Source organism: Brachyhypopomus gauderio, chromosome 4 (genome assembly GCF_052324685.1).
Source record: "Brachyhypopomus gauderio isolate BG-103 chromosome 4, BGAUD_0.2, whole genome shotgun sequence".
Lineage (NCBI taxonomy): Eukaryota > Metazoa > Chordata > Actinopteri > Gymnotiformes > Hypopomidae > Brachyhypopomus > Brachyhypopomus gauderio.
Window position 1 is genome coordinate 18,105,406 of NC_135214.1, and position 23,508 is coordinate 18,128,913.

General features: G+C 44.5%; 2 protein-coding genes across 6 annotated transcripts in view; both read right to left on the minus strand.

Annotated features, from left to right (window-relative positions):
- chn1 (chimerin 1) overlaps nucleotides 1-4,178 on the minus strand; it is a 39,027-nt gene extending 34,849 nt beyond the window's left edge. Inside the window, exons 1-3 of the mRNA XM_077002821.1 lie at nucleotides 4,145-4,178; nucleotides 395-433; nucleotides 164-219 (exon numbers count right to left, since the gene is read on the minus strand). Of these exons, the coding sequence (XP_076858936.1) occupies nucleotides 164-219; nucleotides 395-433; nucleotides 4,145-4,163 (114 nt within the window). The 5' untranslated portion in view covers nucleotides 4,164-4,178. The remainder of the gene's footprint in view (nucleotides 1-163; nucleotides 220-394; nucleotides 434-4,144) is intronic.
- Nucleotides 4,179-11,148: 6,970 nt separating this feature from the next.
- atf2 (activating transcription factor 2) overlaps nucleotides 11,149-23,508 on the minus strand; it is a 54,329-nt gene continuing 41,969 nt past the window's right edge. For all 5 annotated transcript variants that reach the window (XM_077002814.1, XM_077002810.1, XM_077002812.1 and 2 more), the window contains 2 exons: nucleotides 18,963-19,068; nucleotides 11,149-13,261 (listed from right to left, as the gene is read on the minus strand). In XM_077002814.1, coding sequence (XP_076858929.1) covers nucleotides 13,029-13,261; nucleotides 18,963-19,068 — 339 coding nt within the window. In that variant the 3' untranslated portion in view covers nucleotides 11,149-13,028. The remainder of the gene's footprint in view (nucleotides 13,262-18,962; nucleotides 19,069-23,508) is intronic.

The following is a 23,508-nucleotide window of genomic DNA, read 5'->3' on the forward strand; positions in this document are numbered from 1 at the left end:
TTATTTTATATTTATATTATTTTAAATATTATATGAGTGTTCTCTCACTTCTGAGACACTCTGTGTATTAACTGCCATGAGTGTTAATCACTCCTATCTAAAGGGTTTCAAGGGACTGACAGACGTGATTATTAGAGAAGTGCGTAGCGTTTTATCTGCTCACCTCCGTAGTGCAGGTAATACGTCGGGGATGTGGCGCCTCCTGCTGGAGCTGATACACTACAAGAACAAAATCATAACAAATATGTCTAAAGTAAACATCGCCCTATTCCCATAACAACAAAATACAGATCCATAACCAGCTTTATTTTAAGAGTTCTTTGGTTCTCAGCATTTAGAGTTTGTTCCTAGAGCAAGCAAAATGACCGACATACATGAATAAGGCCGTACTCACAGTAAGACTTCCATACTGGCGGTCTGTATTCATCATTATCTGTCAGAGAAAATGTAAAAGGCATATTAGATGCTAGAAACCCTATACACAACACCTTACACAAGTGCTTTGTTGTATACTTAGAAAAAAATGTATGCTCATTGCTGGTCTAGAGGCTGGATCTTATTTAAGGTAAGGAAACATTAGGGTCATGACCCTGAATACAAGACCCAGACACTTAAACAACAACAAATGTGAACAAAAAAGGCCACACATTTGATTAACAAACAATAGAATATACATTTTAAATATAGAATGTGCATTTTAAATCTAAAGTAAAATTAGCGTCTCTCTCTAAGCCACTCCAAATGATAAAGCATGCTGAATAAGTATCTGAGAGGCAAACCAGTACGCGCGCATTAGCTGCCTCACCTGCTACATTTAAGTATCTGGGTAAGGACATAGCACCCTCTAGTGGGCTGTAGTGGGTGGACAAATGCCCATTTGCGTGTGAAAATTCTGAAAGATTTTTCACGAGGAGAATGAAATGTTTCTCTCTAGGTTAAGGCCACATAAGCCCTTGTACAAAATTGTTGCAATCGTCTTTTTTCACATATAGCTGCTAAAAAAATTCTCCAGACACTCAGCACAAACTTTAAGACACAACCTGTGAACAACTTTATGATCATGAGACTAATATACTATAACAATAGCTACATTGAACATATCAAATATAATTCCTAGAAAATGTCAGGATACCAGGCAATATCATAAAATGAATAATAATCTTTATTTGTATAGCACCTTTCGTACATAGCAACTTAGGGCGTACTCACACTAGGCTCTGTGATCCGGGCCCGGGCACGGTTGCCTGCCGAAGCACGGTTCGTTTGGCTAGTGTGAGCGCTCCAACCGTGCCCGGGCCCGGATCAGTTAACCGTGCTCGGGCCCGCTTTGAAGAGGTGGGCCAGGGCACGATTCATGTGGACTCGGGCACGGTTCGCTTCTAGTGTGAGCGCTATCCGTGCCCGGGCCCGCTTGGTGCCTCGTCTGATTGGTTCATTTCGCTGGAACTCAAACATGACATCAGTGATGCGACGCTCACGTTAAACAGTCATAGCGGCAAAGCGATTAGCAGACAATCGTTGTGTTAAATTATCGATAAATCTGTGCTTGCACCGTGTTTCTGCACTCCCAAAACGACTCCAAAAATACAATAAAAAGAGAATCGTGAACTCTAGTGTTGTGCGAGCGCGCTTTTTTCCAAATAAAGCGGCGTTGTGATGACGTAAGCGTGCTCGGGCCGGGTTGCTGAAGCGAGTGTGAGTGCAGGCCAGCGGGGGAGTGGGGAGGGGGGATAACCGGGCCCCAGCACGGAACGAGCAAACCGTGCCTAGTGTGAGTACGCCCTTAAAGTGCTTTACAGAATAAATAAAAGAAATTAAAAAGAAGCAAATATAAAAAACATTAAAATAAATAAAAGATAAAAAACAAACAAAATTTAAAAAGTAATAAAATGACAAATTATTAAAATAGACAAAATAATGTAAAAATAATGTATATAATTAAGTATATAAGATAACACTGAATAACACTGAATCCTTACATGTGTCTCTCACATCCCACAATAAACTCAACAAATCAGCAGGCCAATAGATTCACAAAAAACATGGACCTTGCTAATGTGATTTGCAAATTGTCAGGATCATCTCAGCACTTTTCTAACTATTTCTATCTATTTAATAAATACATAAATAAAAAGCTGTTGCCTTCACATTTTAAAACAAGATAACACATACAGTAGTAATAGAAACAATATCTTTATATTGGGGATAAAGATAAAGATGGGGCAGTCATGGCCTGGCGGTTAGGGAACTGGACTTGTGACCGGAGGGTCGTGGGTTCGATTCCCAGACAGGCCATGACTGAGGTGCCCTTGAGCAAGGCACCTAACCCCAACTGCTCCCCGGGCGCCGGGCTAGGGCTGCCCACCGCTCTGGGCACGTGTGATCCACAGCCCCCTAGTAATCACTAGTGTGTGTGTGTGTTCTGACTGCACAGATGGGTTAAAAGCGGAGGACAAATTTCGATTGGGGTGTAAAAATCACAATTGACAAAATATGGCACATTTCATTTTTCATATAGGTAGAACTCCCCATACAAGCATTTCTAAAAGTTCACTTACAAAATATCTTTAAAATATACTTGAAATTGCACAAAAGTCAGATGCAGCATTTCACCTCAAATAACATGCTGGGTAAAGTTAGCCCTCAAGGACACGTACCACAGGACGAAGCAATGCCGAGTAATTATGTTTGGGAACAAACTTGAAACTCATTCATCAATGTGTGACTGAAAAAAGAGAATGAAACAGTTCATTCGCAAATCCCGGCTGGCTCTCCAGTGGAGTTACACGGCAGGCAGGAAAAGCCTGCAGAAACTCTCAGTGGAACCAGGAGAGGAACAATATGAGCCCACAGAGCAGAGGATTCTGGACAATACTGCACACGCCCTCTCAAAGACCTGTAAAGTCTTTACTGCACTGTAGCCTTGTTCTCTCTCTCTCTCTCTCTCGACAGGAAATATCATTTCAGGGGCTTTAAACTGAAGATCGTTTCCTTGCATCAAATTCAAAGGCACTTTCAGCAGAGCGTGAATTGATACATGGTACAGCTTTAATTGCAATTATTTTCATTTTCGCACTGATTATTATATTATTCCAACAAGGTCTTTCATAACCAAAGTCCAAGCAATCAAAATCATCTAAAATGATCTTAAGAACATGATTCTCATCAAAACAAGCAAGCAAAGCCCATTCCAATTACCCCAGCTCATTAGACAACACGTCCAAATGTCTCAACAAAAAACACTGCAACCTCACGTCCACTGACGGAGGAAGGAAGAGCCCGTGGCTTTATCCCAGTTGTGGGGAAGATGTCGGCGCCACAGGCTAAATTAGGACGCATCCTCCCCTCCAGCTCCAATGCCCCTCCTATGATTCAGCATTTAATATTGATAGAAAATGGCTGCTCCCCTAAAGATAACAGCTCCAGGGAAGAGCGCTTCCTCCCCATGAATAATCATTTTGCCAACAAGTGTCTGGACCGTACAGGCGCTATGCTTCTCGATTGTAGTCCTGAATCCGTTTTAGCACTACAGACACCCCGTGGAGTCTGACTGGCACTTAACTGCGGTGTTGTAACTAATATTCACAGACATAAAGGGCGATTGTTCCGCTGCCCTTTGAAGTGGTCGTGGCGCGTCAATGTTAATTGTTCCGTCTCGTGCGGTTGACACTTCAAAGCGCAGCCGCACACAACGACGTCATTTAAGAGGAAAAAACGGAATCATCACAGCGTTCCTTCCGCTCCTTTAATCTCCTTAATCTCCCACGTTTCAAGAGAAAGTGATTTAGGCCGTGTCTCGACATCCCATCAATACAATAATCTATCCTCAGAATACTTTCACACCAAATGCACTACAAACACACCGTAAATGACGGTTATTTTGAGGCCCATCACATCGTGGTTTAGACAACCCAAGATAACATGTTAGCTCTGATAAAGATTCCGATTACAAGGTCCACATGGTCGAGTTATTGTTGATTCCTGCCACGGCGAACGTAAAACGATGCCAAAAGGCCACTACACGCCCTGAGGCGATCTGCAGGTCTTTATGAAAACACGTCCCTTTATTGAGACCTGCAAAATGTACGTTTTACATAACATTCAAATATTATAAAGAGTCAGTGTAATCCGTTATGTTACTTACCGAAGACATGGATAGCCATATTATTGCTGTAATTCCGATGGACAAAGATCGGCACTGCAGCGAGAACTTCTCTCTCTCTCTCTCATTCAGAGATTCTCCATGGAGAAAACATGGAACTTACCAAACAGCCTGTACGAAAATAAGATCTTTTAGTTCAGTCTGCCTTTGTATCCTAATGTTTCCTAATGCGCCTTTCTTGAGGCTGCGCAGGCTACTGAATGCTCAACTTTGAACCCCACTGAGTCTCTAACCGCATCAATTCAGCAAGACAGCTGTATCCCTGCGGCTGGTGAATTAGTTTGCCAGAGTTTGCATCTCTGAGTTAACCGGTTGACCCCGTAATGATCCGCAGCTAGGTATTTTCAAAAATCTTTTGCTATCGATGTGCAACACTGTAACCTCCGACTCACTCTGTATCCCCGCACTGAAGTCGCCATCTTGTGAAACCACATGACCAAAATCTCATTTATCCCCAGGGACCTCTTCATGGCGCGTTTCCATGGATACCAGAGTGTGTGGAGGTAACGGTGTATCTTTGACGTACGTGTAATGTTCACGTTGTAGAAGTCTGCAGCGTCTTTACCAACTTGGTCTACAAGAAACTCTTACCTTCTTTGGCTGTGCGTGTAGTGAGACTAGCAGGCACGCAATGAAAGATGGTCCCCTCTCTAACAGCGTTATTTTAGATGAGGCTGGTTTGGTAGCTTATGGGCTGCGCAGTCAAGTAGTCAAGCTATTATTACCATCACAGCCACATGAACGTGCAGTACACAGTGAGATCTAACGGTTCTCCTTGTACCAGATCCAAACATGATATACATGAAGGAGTTCATTGGGTAGAAACATGCAGAGTTAGGGTACTAGAATATAACACGCACATTTAGTATGTCTATATAGGCTACAATAATAAGCTTTCTAGAAACAATACCAGCAAGGACAATCTTTGTATATACTTTTTCTGCGTTTTCTTCTGATTACCTTTAGTTAGCCTTTCATTAGCACTACCCTCAGGTAGCATAGACCCAGCTCTGTTGTTTCCCAGATGGTTGTCCAGTGTTGACAAATCTGGCACACTAACAGGAAACAGTGGACAATAGCAGTCCAGTGGCTGGAGTCCGACATCAAATCCTTCACACAAAAGTCATTTCCCACTGCTTAACAATAGCTTATAGATAGGAAGCCCGAGAAAGCCTTCCATTAAATTCATAGAATGTAATTGCTTGGACGCACTATTTGTAGCCTACTGTAATCTATGAAACAGCAATATGCCACTTTACTCTTTGATGAGAAGGTTGGTTAAATGTCTAATTGTCTAGTTCAGTGTTTGGCTCGTTTTGTTAAAAGGAGATTAACAGAGCAATGGTTTCACAAAGTAAGTGCATTTTTTTCATGCATGTGACATGTGACATGGGAATGAATTTTGTGCCAAGAGAAGTATTAACATGATTGTATCTAATACATTAAACACGTCCTTCAGGCTAGCAGATCGTCTTCAGCAGGATCCTTCATGCTGAGGAGGGTGAATTCCTTGTTTGTTTGCTGTGAATGAGGATAAACTCCAAGACAACATCCTCTAAAAAAATGCCTACACTGCAATCCTTTCCTGGAAGACATGGCCACTCTAGGGGTTTAGTGGTTTACCACCAAGCTTCCCGTGCAAGTGGTCTTGAGCGTTCAAAATGGTGGGGACATATATTTTTGTCTTTTTTCAGTGGCCTTTATAGGATATCTGCAGCTATGTGTCTTAATGCAAGAATGGGCAACTGATCGGTCTAATTTCGGTGTAAAGTAGAGACCCCAATGAGCAGTGGCGTGCACAGACATTTTGGGGGGCAAGTGCTCGGCTCGGGGGGGGGGGGGGGGGCACTTTTTAGCGCATGTGGAACTCTTCATTATACAAAAAATTACAAGCACATGTTGAATGAAATTTGACTTTTATTTGTCACATTCTCTAAACGTGAGTTTTCAATGGAAAAAAGTCACGCAGCCAACTGATACAATTCATATCCAATATACAGTCATGTCCTTCAGTTAACTTCTGTTTACCCTCCACTGTCTGCAGGCCTTGTTGCATATATTTTGCAATTAGTAAATCAATATAGGCCTACAATTAAGTGTGTTGTCATTACATGAATGCAGATGAGCATTTTTCACAGGTAGCTAATGGGGAACTTCCCGTTTCTTCTTTCACAAACGAATGTGTTAATTTATGTTGTCTAACAAAACCTATACAACAGAAAACTTTCAGCTTAATACATAGATTTGCAAACTCTACCTTAATTATTTGTATGTGGTCGTCCTTACGTTATCTAGCATTGATTTGGGCTAGTGCGACTAGTTTATCAGGTGACCAGTCGGCTAAAAATGCTGAGTAGTTTGGTGCTGTATGAGACATTTTACTGCACAAGAAAATGATTTCACGTTGGGCTTAGAGGGCAAACGGTACGATTTGACTTGATGTGTATGTGACCTGGCTGGTGGGGCACGGGAGAAGAAGTCTATCTGTGACCGTGTGTGCTGTGCTGAAGACGCTTCCTTCCACTCGCTGAACTGAACTGCTGCGGCAGCGCATCTGGTGTGACAAAGGAAGAGAGAGGTCGGGTGTGTGTGAGGTGGTGGCGCATTTCAGGGCATTGTTTTTAATCGCTAAGATTTTCAAAAGATCATTTCAAACCGACCTCAGTAAAATGATAATAATAATTTAAAAAAAAAACAAAAAAACGAAGTTTCAAAAGGGCACTTTCGTTGATAAAGGGCAGAGTTGGTGGTGCTTTAGCACCACCTGATGTCTATGTGTGCACGCCACTGCCAATGAGACACCTCTGCCTGGTTTAAACAGCAGATTTAAACATATCAAGAAATTGCATACCATAGGCACAGAGTTGTATATTAACGAAGTAGAACTACTTCGCTACTGTACTTAAGTACTAAAATGCTGTATCTGTACTTTACTGGAGTATTATTTTTTTCTCCTACTTCCATTTTTACTTCACTACATATTTTCCATCAGTTTAATACTTTTACTCCGATACATTTTTTACGTGCTCTATAGTTACTCGTTACAATTATAAACGTGTTAGCTGGCGCTGTCACCGTGTCAAGCGATCAGGCTGTCTTATGAGAAAACTGCGCATTCTCCGGTCGCATCTCGTTTACTCTGCTGCTGCCTTGACTGAACACTTGAGCTGCTTCGTAATTTAGGTTCACTCGACACGTCGTGACTGCCGCAAGGGTCCGCGCGGCAAAAATGACGCAAACGCGGCGGCTCCGCCCATGCGCGTTGACCACACGCGCGCGGTCGCGTCGCGAGGTCGTGCACCTCTCGATTTTTGTGCGTGCGAAGTTACAAGGTAGAATTCATGCACTTGTACGGCACTTTGACGGTCAATTTTCTGTATTTTCCAGCACCTTCAGCTTAATTTACATATTTATACAAATACACATATTTTCGAAATTATTCCAAATAATTCGCTTTTTATCTCATTAAAAGAGATGGTACCGTGTTTGGTAACAGCAGAATAGCGCAGTAAGCACTAGTTAGGTTAGATATCTTAGCTAACTAACCTAATTATGTTCATGGCGTGCTGCAGAATTCACTTAACATTAGCTGGCAATAAAGGCGACGTGCTGACTAATCGTGTCCATTCTTATAGTGTAGTGTTTTTATAGGGAAAGAGCATTTAATGAGGGTAATCCGACAGACGGATTTTATGTCCAAAATACACCTCGTTTTCTCAGCTAAATTAAGGCGAATTTGTACTTCTGCGTCAAACCTACGACATAGCAAGACATAGGTTATCTGTTTTTTGTGTACGAAGTGTTAACCCCAGTTTTTTAAGTACATACAGAACACTTGTACTTGTGATCTTTGACATCTTTGATTTGTAAGTGATATATAAAAACTAATGATAATCAAACTTTGATGGCTTTCTTTAATTAATTCAAAACAAAATACTTGTACTTTTTACTTTCAGTACTTAAGTAATAAATTTTAGACTAAACTACTTGCAATACTTAAGTACAAAAAATGCTGAATACTTCTGTACTTCTACTTAAGTAAAGTTTTTAAAGAACACTTCAACTTCTACTCAAGTCAATGTTTTGATAGAGTACTTTTACTTTTACTCAAGTATGGGTCTCGAATACTTTATACAACACTGCATAGGCATCACAGTCAATTTGACTCAAACCAATAGCTCTAAAATCACTGGAGATTTTGTCCTTAGAAGACAAATCATGTCATTGATGAGCAACATGCTTCATATACTTGAGCAACTACTGAAGTTCTCAAACAATCAGTTATCAAGTTTACCACACAACATTTTCAGTTCATGTTTGTCTCTGTGTGAACTCATGGTTGATTACAATCTGTTCACGGAAAATCTAAGAATCATATTTGAGAGATTTGAAAATCTTAATGTATTGTTTTTTAAGCCATGACAATCTCTCTCTGCATTCAGACATTCACACAAACTGAAGATCCTAATATTGAATGGAAGTTATATTTTTAATTTCAAGGAAGTCACATGTCAATATCAATATCCCTTTTAGTGGTGTCCCCACCTGCAGACACAAACTGTGAACAACATGCTCTTACTTAGATCCTCGGATTTATTGATCGATCCTCAGCTACAGTCACTGGACTTGAGAGGCAACATGTGGAAATGTGACTGTAGATTACCGAGTCTGAAGAGCTGTCTAGAGTTAGGCAGACAGCGTCTTGCCTCTGTGAGGCGCTCTCAACCGGAACGTCAGAAAGGTCAGTACCTCCACACGATCAACAGGGCAGTGATCCGCAGTTTTGACAGCCAGCGCGACAGAGCGGAGCCCTGTGCCCAATCAAAGCCTACCCACACCGGCTCACGGGTGACCAAACACACCCGCCATCATGGTGACAGATACCACGCTCACAGAAGGGTGAAAAAGACCGCTCTGCATCTCATGATCGAGCATGCAGACAAACCAAGAGCGACGCAATACCAGCAATGGCCAGCAGGGGTAGTCTCGACACCTCCAAAAAATAAAAACGACAGATCAGCTCCGAACAGGATCGGTGTAAAGACCGTGCTGGTCCCCTGACGTCGTCCTTGCAGAAGAGTCCTCAAGGACCCAGTCCTGTGCACCGCACATCAAAAGAATCTAATTACTTGACAATTTCCTCAACATAGTTGTAACCTCTCAGGTGAAACAGCCATGGTAAAGTAAGAACACAAACAGTTGTAAACATTTGAATCCAGTCATAACTTCCTGTCCATAGTTACAATAGAAAAGTTTGATGGTTCGATCTGCTGACAATGGTTTAACGTGTATCATTGATTTGTTTGCTGTTCATCTAAGAGCAAAATCTGTAAATTTATAAAATATGTAAAACTTTTAATAACTCAATATTTAAAAACATATCCTGGCTTGACACTTAATATAGCAGTGTTTGTCAACTAATAACTTATTTTACAGTAATTACTGCGCAGCCTTAAAAGAGCAGGTCTGTAGCCTTTTGAAGACTTGAAATTAAAGAAAAGTGGCATTTTGGATGAGCAGCCATCAAATTAAATTTTGACTAGACCTATTAAATTGAAAAAATATAATAAAAAAAAACATAAAACCAATTTTAAATAAATGACAACACATAGGACAATTTGTGCTCTCCTGTAAAATCAGCCTTTATGCCCTTCCAAACCCTTTCTGTATAAAATGTCAGTAATGACTTATTGTCTGGTTTTAACATACTGGTTCATATAATTAATATTTAATATAATCACACTGAAAATGACTGGTGAAAAGACTTCTTGAATTACCAGATGTGCTGCTGTGGTGCGCGTGCTGAGCCTGTGAAAATTCTCAACATAAAAATTATTTTCCTGTCACCACAAGATGGCAGGCTATACCAATTTACTAACTGTTCAAACCTGCACATACACTATATTGCCAAAATTATTCGCTCACCTTCCTTGACTCACGCACGAGCTTAAGTGAGGTCACATACTGATGTTGGACTGGCCTCAGGCCTGGCTCTCAGTATCTGCTCTAATTCATCCCAAAGATGTTCTATCAGGTTGAGGTCAGGACTCTGTGCAGGCCAGTCAAGTTCATCCACACCAGACTATGCTATCCATCTTCATGGACCTTGGTTTGTGTACTGGTGCACAGTCATGTTGGAAGAGGTCCAAATGGAATAGAATTGTCCAAAATGTCTTGGTATGCTGAAACATTCAGAGTTCCTTTCACTGGAACTAAGGGGCCAAGCACAGCTACTGAAAAACAACCCCACACCATAATCCCCCTCCACCAAACTTTACACTTGTAAATGTAGTCAGACAAGTACCATTCTCATGGCAACTGCCAAATCCAGACTTGTCCATGAGATTGCCAGATGGAGAAGCACAACTTGTCACTCCACAGAACACATCTCCACTGCTCTAGAGTCCAGTGTTGGTATGCTTTACACCACTGCATCTGATGCTTTGCCTTGGATGCAGCTGCTCGATCATGGAAACACATTCCATGAAGCTCTCTGCACACTGTTCTAATCTGAAGACCACATGAAGTTTGGATGTCTGTAGTGATTGACTCTGCAGAAAGTTTGCGACCTCTTCGCGCTATGCTTCAGCATCCACTGACCCCGCTGTTAGTTTATGTGGGCTACCACTTCATGGCTGAGTTGCTGTAGTTCCTAAACATTTTCTTATAACAATTTTCTTAAAATATAGCTGAGAGTTGACTGTAGAATATTTAGTAGCGAGGAAATTTCACGACTGGATTTGTTGCACATGTGGCATCCTATCACAGTTCCACGCTGGAATTCACTGAGCTCCTGAGAGCGACCCATTTTTCCACTAAGCATGCCTAGGTGCTTAATTTTATACACCTGTGGCCATGGAAGTGATTGGAACACCCGATTCCATTCATTTGGATGGGTGAGTGAATACTTTTGGCAATATATTGTATGTACAGAAAACAATTTACTAAGGAAACGGAAGAAACAACCCTGAAACAAAAACTTAAAGAGATATTAAAAGATTTATTACAACATCTTATTAATTGATGATACTTTATACATAACTTTCACCAAGTTACAAGTTTACTGCCAACACAATAATAATGACATCCTTTTTCCGCATTGGGGCCAGAGTGGAACAAACAGCAGAAACACAAACCTGCTGCTTCCTGGCTGAAAATCAAAACTGCCACATGTTCAACTGTAATAAACCAAACCGAGACAGGATTTAAACATTGGTCTAATTCTCTCAGAGAATCAGTCATTCATGCAGGAAAGCACATAACAATGACCGTACAAATTTACCTGTTAAACAAAATGATCCTTAAATAGATGATACTTAGAAAAGCAAAATAATGCAGCAGTAAAACTACACAGTAGTAAGCCAATACATCTTAGGAGAAAAGGCAAACTGATCCAAGCTGATGATGGCAGGAGTCACTTATTCCTATTCTGTAACTGTCACTAAGTTTAACTGCAGTTAAATAATTGAACTTACAGCATACAGACTTATCTTCATCTTTTGAAAGCACATTGTGGTTCTAATAACATTTAGAAAAGTTTCATTATTATTGATATTTTCAGGTTTTATGGGAATAAGCTGTATGTGCTCCACATGTGTGGGGAAAGGGTTTTTTTCTTAAAAAAAACATATTTTTTTAAAGAATGAAGGGTATCTGTAATACAAACACAAACAATGCACATAATAGCTGCAGATACCACATATGTTATCAGCAATGGCATTTACAATGCTTCCTAAAATGCAATATTTTGAAATAAATAATAGCAATAATCTTATTTGCTCCAACAATGTGAGTCATATTGTCAGCAAGTGCACAAAAAAATAAAAAATAAAAACAAACAAAAAATCATTACTCTCAATCAAAGAATTTCTTTACATGAAGGCTTCCATGATTCAACAACTTAGTCTATGTTATGCTGCCACTTGCCTAATTCCTGTTTCAAATCAGTGTCTGCAACTAATAAATATAAATGAGTGAATGAGTGAAACATAGGTAAATCAAGATCAATGAGAAGTCTGTATGGAAAAAGATGTACTATTTCTACAATTACTGCCTTTGTACCAAACTACTCACGGAATGTTTATCAAAGCATTGTTCTTAAAAGACACGCTTTTTCTAGCCAAAGGTCCTTCTTAAGAGTTACTTTTACAGGTATTAGATAACTTAGGACATTCAAACCACATCACACACCGACTTGTGGAAGGACGACTCACTCACAAATAAACGTGTCTATGATCAGTTCTGAGCTCGATCACTGAAGATTTGTAACAGCGCAGGTTTTTCAAATCTACTCCTAGAAGCTGCCAGAACTAGTCATGTTAACAGTCACACACTCCAGAGAGAGCAAACACTCCATTTCACCTCATGTGCAAAATGGAAAAGGCAAAAAAAAAAAAAAGGTCTGCAAGTCCTGTCTGTCAGGTCTGCCCCTCCGGTCTATCAGGTCTGCACCTCCGGTTTGTAAGTCTGTAGCAATGTTTGAGGAATTCCATTCCCCATTATGATGAGCCATGATACACTTTGGCATTTAGGACTCAGTTAAAACACACAGAATTGGTCATTGTGGCGGATTTGTAACTTTGCACAATGAATGATGGTGTACATCTGCATATAACAATAATTTAATAAATAAACATGGATGCAAAACAGAGGAAAAGAAGAAATGAGGCAAACCAAAGGTTTCCACATTATCTGTAAAGTGCCATCTCATGCATCTCTACATAGGCTTTATGCATTTGAAGGGAAAATAAATAAAAGATATCAAAGACATGATAAATATTCTCCAGACTGAAGAAAGTGAGGGATCGTTTTCTTCCTCACATCAACATGGCTGCCAGGAATAACAGTAACTCAGAAGCGTAACCGATCAGCTTCCAGAAAGCTGGGTCTGAGTGCCTGGGGCCACGCCTCCATTTGACTCCTCCCCCTCTGTACTCTGATCTGCAGTTGGCCCAGTGGTTGGGCAAGGGGTGAGAGCAGCTACGGTTGCCGTGGACGAACTCACGCCATTGGACGTGCTGACGGAACTGTGCTGTATAGCCTCGTGATGGGGGCTGCCTGGGACAGACATCTCCTCACAGCTGTCCTCTTTATCGAGCACTAAAACACAGAAATAGCACAGCTCAACACAGGGACACTATGCACTGGGAGAAAGTTTTCTATAACACATATTTAGCATTATGTAGCTATGCTATGTATGTAGCAATAAGTTGATCGATGGATCAATACTATAGGGCTCAGTGTGATGTATATACACAATGATCCAAACAGTGAAACTAGAAAGAGTTTATAAAAAAAAACAATTCTGCATTGCTTTATGACCAAAGATGAATCATTATAATAAGTATCTTAGAATTTGTATTCATTTTCATTGAATTGTCAAGAAATGCCAGACTGAGTTTACTGTGGATTAAAATTGAGCAGTTTTGTAGATGGTGTCAGTCACATTGAATGTATTTTACCAAGCGTTACCGTGTCACATCGTATCATAGTAACATTTGGAGAATCAGCAAATACTGAATCGCTGCCTTATACATCGTAAGTGTCGCATTATTTACAACTATTTAGCATAGGCTATATTTCACTATTATGGTGACTGTCACTGAAAAATCCATTTATGTAATGAAACAACCTTAATCTGTATTTGGGAACCTAGCCAGACATAAACCTACAGAAAAAAGAGACACGCAGATACGCAGTGAAGACCGACACTCAGCTACACAGAACACAGGGGCCTGCTTAGTTTAAAAGAACGAAAAACTTCACTCATTAAAAATGCAACCTGTGCCCTGCGATTGCAGCACGGCCCCCTACGGCTGGGATGCGGGTGGAGAGGCGTGTGGTGCGGGTGGAGAGGCGTGTGGTGAGGGTGGAGAGGCGTGTGGTGCGGGTGGAGAGGCGTGTGGTGCGGGTGGAGGGGCGTGTGGTGCGGGTGGAGGGGCGTGTGGTGCGGGTGGAGGGGCGTGTGGTGCGGGTGGAGGGGCGTGTGGTGCGGGTGGAGAGGCGTGTGGTGCGGGTGGAGGGGCGTGTGGTGCGGGTGGAGAGGCGTGTGGTGCGGGTGGAGGGGCGTGTGGTGCGGGTGGAGGGGCGTGTGGTGCGGGTGGAGGGGCGTGTGGTGCGGGTGGAGAGGCGTGTGGTGCGGGTGGAGGGGCGTGTGGTGCGGGTGGAGGGGCGTGTGGTGCGGGTGGAGGGGCGTGTGGTGCGGGTGGAGGGGCGTGTGGTGCGGGTGGAGCGGGTGGAGAGGCGTGTGGTGCGGGTGGAGGGGCGTGTGGTGCGGGTGGAGGGGCGTGTGGTGCGGGTGGAGAGGCGTGTGGTGCGGGTGGAGGGGCGTGTGGTGCGGGTGGAGGGGCGTGTGGTGCGGGTGGAGCGGGTGGAGAGGCGTGTGGTGAGGGTGGAGAGGCGTGTGGTGCGGGTGGAGCGGCGTGTGGTGCGGGTGGAGGGGCGTGTGGTGCGGGTGGAGAGGCGTGTGGTGCGGGTGGAGGGGCGTGTGGTGCGGGTGGAGGGGCGTGTGGTGCGGGTGGAGAGGCGTGTGGTGCGGGTGGAGCGGCGTGTGGTGCGGGTGGAGAGGCGTGTGGTGCGGGTGGAGGGGTGTGTGGTGCGGGTGGAGAGGCGGGTGGGGGCTCCCCACGCTCACACTCTGGAATGGAAGGACAGCAGCATCTCCACAATCATTATGTGATGAGCTAGCAAGAGTGTGCAAGTTTACATTTATATACCCTGCTTGGTGCCCTCTACTGAGAACACTGAGGTGCTTTTGACTGGCGGTGTGAATGGTTAGCACCATTTACACTGGAAGAGTATTACACTGGAAGAGAATTACACTGGAAGAGAATTACACTGGAAGAGAATTACACTGGAAGAGAATTACACTGGAAGAGGTCTGCTCTGCCTTGTCAGATTAGCGCTACTTTCTCATGATACTGAAGAGACCTGTTATTCTGGAAAACGGTTAGGACTGAACAGTTGCCAAAAAAAACCCCAAAAAAGTTATTATATAACTTATATAATATAAGATATTATATTTTCAGCTCAAAAGTTTGAAAGACCCAAAGCATCCTTGAGCTCTACTGAACCTTTTGACATACCCTGAAACATTTCAGGCAACTTTCCAGCACTGTGGTAAGAGACTTTTACATAACACTGTGCTCACGAAGAGGTACAGTGTGGCCTTCGGTAAACTCTCTGCTTGTACACTAAGTGCTGGTCCCAGCGACGTCTTGGCAGTTCCACAATTCCTGATTAGTGCGTTAATACAAATAATAGCGCAACGCCACAGTTCTGACCCTGTGAACACACACGAGGCATAAACAACCCAGCTCGTCGTCTACTCAACTCCGCGCATAATTGCTCCTAAACTCAGCCTCTGAGCACAGGCCGTGCTACGTGTTTTATTATTCCCCCCGCTAGCTCAGTAACCTTTAATTAAAGTTACAATGTCATTTTAAACCAACATCATAAGGGTGCATTACAGGCAGTGGCGTGTGGATAAGCCCTCACACCCCTCCCGGAGTTCTCATTTGTTTCTTGCTACCTTGCCAACTACTGCAGCGACAGATGATTACAGCACCTGATTTTAATGACGCTCGCGCTGGAGAGAGACAGAGACTCGCGGTCCAAATGCCACCAGCTGCTCCACAATCGCAGTGAATTAATTGGATCCTGATGAGGGAGGAGAGGAGGGAAACGGAGGGGGGGGGACCCCTCCCCTCTTTCTCTGAATCAAAAAGAAACGCAGACTACTACGATAATTAATACGGCTAATGATGCAAGAGTCCGCTGAAATGGCACCGGGTAATTAACGTGGCGGCTGGTTATCTCGCGCGTGCCTCTGATTCAGGCTCGTAAAAAAGACGGCGCGTTTAACAGGCTCCCGGCGTCACGCAAGATAGGGAGCGCGTCTGCTGACGGCGCTCTGATCAGGTGATTTACTGGTGCTCTCGCACGCTCCGGGGCGAACGAGGTCAAACGCGGCGGAAACGGGACGTGAATTTCTCGCTCTTGTCTCGCTCCGCATTCAGGATCTTATGATTACCCCTAATGGCACGAGGCATGGGAGCACAGTGCGAGATGTACTGGACACAAACCCCACCCCTCCCTCCCCCTCCACCCCCCATCCCCGATCTTCTAACCGCCATGAACAGATGGACTGCGTGCGCTGCCAAACGGAGGCCTGGCCTGTCGTGCTTGCAGGGCAGGCTGGGTAATATCCCCCCCACCTGCCATTGCGCTGGCTTGGCCACGTAAATACGCGTGCCAGCGTTAGACAGAGCAGTGAGGGCCCGTGCGCCTCAGGGGCCCCGGTGCTACCAGCGCTGGGCCCCCAGTACCCAGCCACTGACCCAGCCTACTTGTTGGAACCCCTCCTATACATAATTCAGTCCACTTAATACGGACTCCACAAAGCACGAACACAGAACACACAGCCTTTCGGCGCATTACGGAACTTTTTGACGGAATAAATGACCATCTGCTGTTTAGATGCTGGCAATAAATGTTGTGAAATCTCATCTAGTTGTTTACTACAATGAGAAGACAGAGTGGTGGAGGCTTTTTGTTGTTGTTGTTCATTTGTTTCCTCCCCATCTTATTTCTGCGGCCTGCTAATATATGACCCCTCACGCCGCTCTCCAGCTCCGCCTCTGCCAACAAGAGTGACGGATGGCTTCATCTGTTACCACGGCGCCCCGTCTCCCACGGCGCCCCGTCCGCACGACGCCCACAAACGATCCCCATTCCCAGACAAGCCAATCGGGCCGAGCCACCATCGCTCCCGCGTTATACATGGGATGTGTCAGGCGCGGGGGGCTTTAACAATGCCGTGGTGTATCGACCGGCCTGGTCCTGTGCCCGCCGCCGTACCGCGGCCCGCTGACAGGGCCTCTGCTGCCGTAATGGACCCGTTTCGGAGGCAATCATTGTCCATACAAGTCAGAGCCGCTCTGCTCAGCTTCCGCACCCGCTCGTTGAGTTATGGGAGCAGAGCGTCGAGGAGAGGAGGTATTCTCGCTCTCTCCATCGCACACAGACACGCGCCCGCCCATCACACGATGGCAGTCTATCTGTGCAAAAGTCGAAGGCGGTGGCCGAATCCTCCCCAGAAAGTGCTTACGCTACGGTGGCGGCAAACAGGCGGCCATTAGGTTTTAGTGCTAGCGGGAGGCGCGAAGATCCGCTAGTAGTGTTGTCGCGTCCAACTGCTGCTCCGTTCCACTGACAACAGCAAATTGATACGAAGTGGCTGCATATGGCAGACGAGCTACAGATTTGCTCATTTCATAAGATGCCTATAAGCAAAATGGCTAAAGATGCGGCTGAATCGCACATGCCCTCCCATCTCCGATGGCCTCGTTTACACGTCCCTGACAAGGGCAACGATACCGGGGGTGGCAGGAGGGGACAACCTGCCAATTAAAGCATTTGAGTGCACACATCACTATGTCACCATCTCATAAACATCACCGATGATACTCACATCATACGCCCAGAGAGGCCGAATTTGTTCCCGAGCGGTTTTATTCCAGCGGGACATATCAAACACTAGCCACAAACACAAACACTTTTCATCCAGTGCCCAACATGCTGTTTACACTGCACACATACCATACGCCAAATAACAAAAGAGTGAAAATAACGAAAGATCACACAGGAAAGAGGTTCCAACAGGCCGACAATAAAGGTAAGGTGAGGTTAGCTCATTCCCCAACTGCCCGGTGCTAGAGGGTTGTAGGAGAAAGCAGAGATGGATTAGCAGTGAATCACCTAATGGAGCCTCTTCCTTGGCCAGCAGCAACCCTGTCATGGAGTCTGCCAGAGAGGCCTGCCATCTTAAGTATCTAGACTGTACAAAAAGTGGCAGCCAATTCAGTGCCAAACTTTTTGGTCACTTATTTTTTTGGGGGCTATAAGAGCTTTCATTAATCACAGCGCGAAGGTCAGCAGCACGTCTTAAATCTCAACGCCAGCGCAATGGTAGGAAAATCCAACGCAACATAATGAAGTCATGGCGGAAAGGTGGAAATGTGAGAAGCTTCAGAAGCGCCTAACTCTCCAAAATCACCACAGACAAAAGCTTGTTGGCTTTTGCGCTCAGAATATTCAGAATATGGAAGAGAATTCTCAACCCCTCGATTGATCAAAATCAGAATCGTACAAGCATTTGGATTCACAATCAAGCTCTTGTTCTGATGGCAAAGACAGAGGTCTCGGTTTTGCTTTGTTCTAGGCACAAAGACCAGACCTGAGAGATGGCTGAATGAGCTGTGAGCATCTGTGAGCTAGCAGGGAGGTTCTGTGAGCTAGCAGTGAGGGTCTGTGAGCTAGCAGAGAGGTTGTGTGAGCTAGCAGAGAGGTTGTGTGAGCTGGCAGTGAGGTTGTGTGAGCTGGCAGTGAGGTTGTGTGAGCTGGCAGTGAGGTTGTGTGAGCTGGCAGTGAGGTTGTGTGAGCTGGCAGTGAGGGTCTGTGAGCTAGTAGAGAGGTTGTGTGAGCTGGCAGTGAGGTTGTGTGAGCTGGCAGTGAGGTTGTGTGAGCTGGCAGTGAGGTTGTGTGAGCTGGCAGTGAGGTTGTGTGAGCTGGCAGTGAGGTTGTGTGAGCTGGCAGAGAGGTTGTGTGAGCTAGCAGAGAGGTTGTGTGAGCTAGCAGAGAGGTTGTGTGAGCTGGCAGTGAGGTTGTGTGAGCTAGCAGTGAGGTTGTGTGAGCTAGCAGTGATGTTCTGTGAGCTAGCAGTGATGTTCTGTGAGCTAGCAGTGATGTTCTGTGAGCTAGCAGTGAGGGTCTGTGTCAGGGCTGAGGGGTCGATACTCACAGTGGTAGCCCGACTTCTTCTGCATGAGCGTCACTGGACAGTCCTTATGGGCCAGCAGGAGCTGCTTCAGCTGGGCCACCTCATTCCGCAAGAGTGTCACCTCACTCTGCAGAGAGAGAGAGAGAGAGAGAGAGAGAGAGAGAGAGAGAGAGAGAGAGAGAGAGAGAGAGAGAGAGAGAGAGAGAGAGAGAGAGAGAGGGCAGACAGCATCCACTAAAGATCACTTTTTTGTGTAATTAAAATACAAGCATGAGCACCACAACAATATCCCAAAAGATTTGAAGAATGTTTATCAACTAAGCCTCTACTTGGTAATTTGCTTAACTACTTGGGTCTCAGTACGTAACTAAATATCTTCAGGGGGGCTAGTTGGGTAGAATTAGAAAGGCAGAGAAGAAAGGAGGGGGAAGAGGAACATGGGGGTTGTCTATGTTTATGTGCACATGAATCACTTATGTTCATCACCACCTTATATTTTTGTTTTTCATGTGACTGAACTCAGATTCTTCTCCAAAGACTCTGAGATGTGTCTCAGACTCAAAGTTATTTGAACATCTGTGCCACACTTGGATAGCTCAAAAGATCAGAACACAACACTAATACACAAATACAGCCAACAAATGCAGATTTATGATAAAACCAGACAAAACATTTGTTTAAATATGTGAAACGTAGGAGGAAAACATTCATTTTGACATTTGAATTAATAGAACTTCACCCTCTACCAGCCAAGTAAAGCATTCTGAACCATTACCCCAAAAAGACAAGAAATGGAGGGAAAAAAGGCGATAAAGAAAGAAGGAGCAAGATATTCCCTCCGTCAGCAAAACCCCGTGCCCTGTTCTGCCAAGATTTACTCTCCCCTTATGGCTCCCACGGGACAGCGTTGCATGCGTGTTAAAGGCGGGCGCGTTTAACAGTGAAGGTGACTTTAGGAGGATTTAGAGGTAAGCTCGCGGGGTGAGTGGGGCAAGACACTCCGCGGCAGATTTAAGCGCTTCCTCTGCTCCTCTGAAACACGGGCGGCGTTTTAATCTGTTCGCCTAAAAAGCAGCCAATTTATTTGATTCCATCTGTTAGGGCTTGGCAGTGGTGGTACGGCCGGGGTGTGGGGGAACAGATTTAAACCCAGCTGCTGAAGCTGTGGATCAGCACGGGTGGCCCGCAGCCGTGTCCCATTACGAGCGGTGCTCTCACGCCTCCTACTGCAGGGCTCACCTCCACCTGTCCCCTGTCCCCTGTCCCCCTCCCTCTCATACAGGTGCTGTCCATAGAACAACTGTGCAACTCCACACCACCGGTACAGGGGAGCCGTTGGGGCAGGTCATTGCAGACTAAACGCCCCCGACAGGAGATGCAAGGTTCTCAAAGGAAAGAGTCCCACAGAAACAGTGTGAGGCTGTGACTGAGATGCCTGGTCATTAACAGACACAGCAGGAGCATGCTTTATATTTACTTTACATTTACAGTCAAATTACATTAGATTCATGATGAAGGTCGTATAAAAAGCTGTGAGTGCTTGAATTTCAGCGTTTTTTTTTTTTTTAGGTATCGGTGTGTTGAAGCTAATTTCTGCTTCGGCTATTGCGTGTATCTTCATACAGCGCCCTGAGACGAGGGCCGCATACGAAGCAGGACGTGCCATTTGTTCTGTGAGATAACGTTTTATGCCGTCACAGAGGCGACGTTAGGTGCAGATCGGGGGCTGGGCAGCGTGCCGGCCGGTTGGCCCCAACACCTCGTTAAAGGGCCCGTTAAGAATGATGTTAAAGTAATCGCACATCATTAGAGCTCTGTGCGCTGATCAGCAGAAGCAACTGGGCAGAGAGGGAGCGTTACGACACCCCGACGGCCCCGATTCATGCACCGCATATAAAAACACACTATAACACCACATTCGGTTTTAAGGAGGGAATTCTCCTCTGCACTCTACAGTTAACAGTTACTGCCTAATACCCTTATTAGCTTCCATCTCTCTCTCTGTCTCCCACTACCACACGCCCTCCCCCTCCCCCTCGTGTTCATCTGACTGCGTTCATTCCTTCATTCGTTTAACCCTAAGCCATGTTACAACAGTCCCATCAGCACCCCCCGCCTGTCTTCTCATCACAAATTAATCTGCTTCTCGTCCTCCTGTTTCCACTCTGGGAGCCCCCCCCCCCCCCCCCCCCCCCCCCCCTCGCGGACATACGGGACAGACAGCCCGCAAACAAACAGCGGCACATCTCATTAAATTGTCTCCTCGTAGCCTAGCTTGTCCCCATCAGCGGAGACAACAGTTAGGTGAACTGTTTCGAACTTGTCAGCGGCAGATCCTAATTGCCTGCCGCAAAATGGCGGTTCAAAGAGACGGGTTTCCCTGGGAGAGTTCCAGGGGCCAGCTCCTAAACGCGCAGACAGAAGAGACGACACGCTTGTGTGCCGATGACATCTGGAAGAAATATCTTTATTGACAGGGATGTATCAATGCAGGAGTCTTACATGTAGCCACCAACCTACACACACACACACACACACACACACACACACACACACACACACACACACACACACACACACACACACACACACACACCATAGCTGTCATAACAATACACTTCTTAATCACTGTTAATAATTCCATCACTGTGCCAGGGAAATGCCTACAGCCATTGCGAAAACACATATGAAGATGAAAAACATAGACACATTCATGTAAGTCTGATATAAAAGACGTTTGGTTCTGAACTCTCTTGGACCCAGGCACACAATCTTTGGTGTTCAGATTAGTGTGTCGGTATGAATTTTGTATCACATGTTACATTTTATTTACTACAGTTTTACAGCTTGTTTCTTTTTGTAATTTTAGCAGAAAAATGCATTGTTTTCACAGTTGTGATTAGGCTCCAGTTTAACTGCGTCTGTAATAGAACTGTGTCTGGTTTTGGCTGCCTGTATGACCTGTGGCACGATTGGCATAAGAACTTCTAATGTCGACTTGTGATTTGACCAGTCTGTGTCTACTAACAGAACTACATAAGGCTGTTTTTAACATCTGTTTTACTATAATTAAACATGATGATAATTATATAATGATATTTCAACCACAAATCGGTTATCAAGTGAAATAGATACTCCTGAAAACAAATCTTTAGCTCTGTATCTGATTAAAAGTTTACGTATTACAGTCTGACTTTACCAAGTATGAGTGCATGTGATGTGATAAACAAAAAGCAAAAAACAAAGAAACAAAAGAACAAACAATTCAAGCCTATTGAAATGCTGCTTGGGTGTGGGTCACACTTCACTGTGTCTAACAGGGGTTTAACAAGCATGTCTGTATGACCAGAGGCGATGAGTAGACGGACTGACAGGCCTGGCATGGGCAGCCAAGGCTCAACGTTGGCTAAAGTTACTGCTGCCGTGCCTAGCAGGCAGAGAGCCAGAGAGGCAGTGGGGAGCCAAACTGAAGAGTGTGAATATGAGATTGTGTTTCTGAGCTTTTACTGGTCTGTGTTTTCTAAGCGAATAGCGAATACGATCTCATCCAAACAGAATTACATTAGTAAGTGGTTTGCCTTCTGCTGAACTAAAGATGGAGCCCCGTAACTATGGAAAGTGATTTGATTCTGTTTCTGCTCATTAGTTTCTTTTTTTGTGAATAAAGGACCAATGCATGTGTGTTTGATTTTGGACCCTAAACAACCTAAACCCATTTGATCTCCTGTTGGAGGTGCTGAACCTCTAGCTACTGTCTTGTATTGCTGTAGAGAGTATGCAGGGTGAATGGGAGAAGCAGGGTACATCTTTAGGTGTTTATATGTCGTTTATGTATTTATGGTTTTTGTGGGGCTTACAGTGATTTCAGTTGTGACCAGATGTGCAGAATTGTGCTTCATTATTTCATATGATTCCATTATAATCATTATAAAAGAATAGCTAAGTTAGCCAAGAGCTCATCAAAAGCTTTAGCAATTCAGTTTATCATCTTCATGTTTTTATTGTTGACTAATCACCATTATTACTGTGGTTCATTAAAGTGTTTAATGTATGAATCATTCATTATCAAAGATGTGACCTGGCTTGCATTTTCACCGCATAAAAAAGTAAGATCACAGATAGAGCAACACACGGGTGTGTTTAAGGTGGGTGTACCTGTAGCCTGTGAGTGTGTGTGTTTAAGGTGTGTGTACCTGTAGCCTGCATGTGTGTGTATTTAAGGTGTGTGTACCTGTAGCCTGTGTGTGTGTGTACCTGCAAACACTGCAAGTGTGTGCGTGTGTATATGTGTGTGTGTGTGTGTGTGCATGTAAGGTGTGTGTACCTGCAGCCACTGCGTGTGTGTGCGGGTGTGTGGGGGTGGTGATGCGTGTGTCAAACCCTAGACGTCAGATTGGCTACCATGTATGTCAATCAAAATACAACCGTCAGTGCAGATGGACGATAGCCTGTCATTCATTCACTACTTTTTAATGTCATGTGATCTACCCACACTTCCGATCGCGATCGACGTAATGGGCGCTCCTGGTTTAAGGTGTGTGTACCTGCAGCCACTACGTGTGTGTGT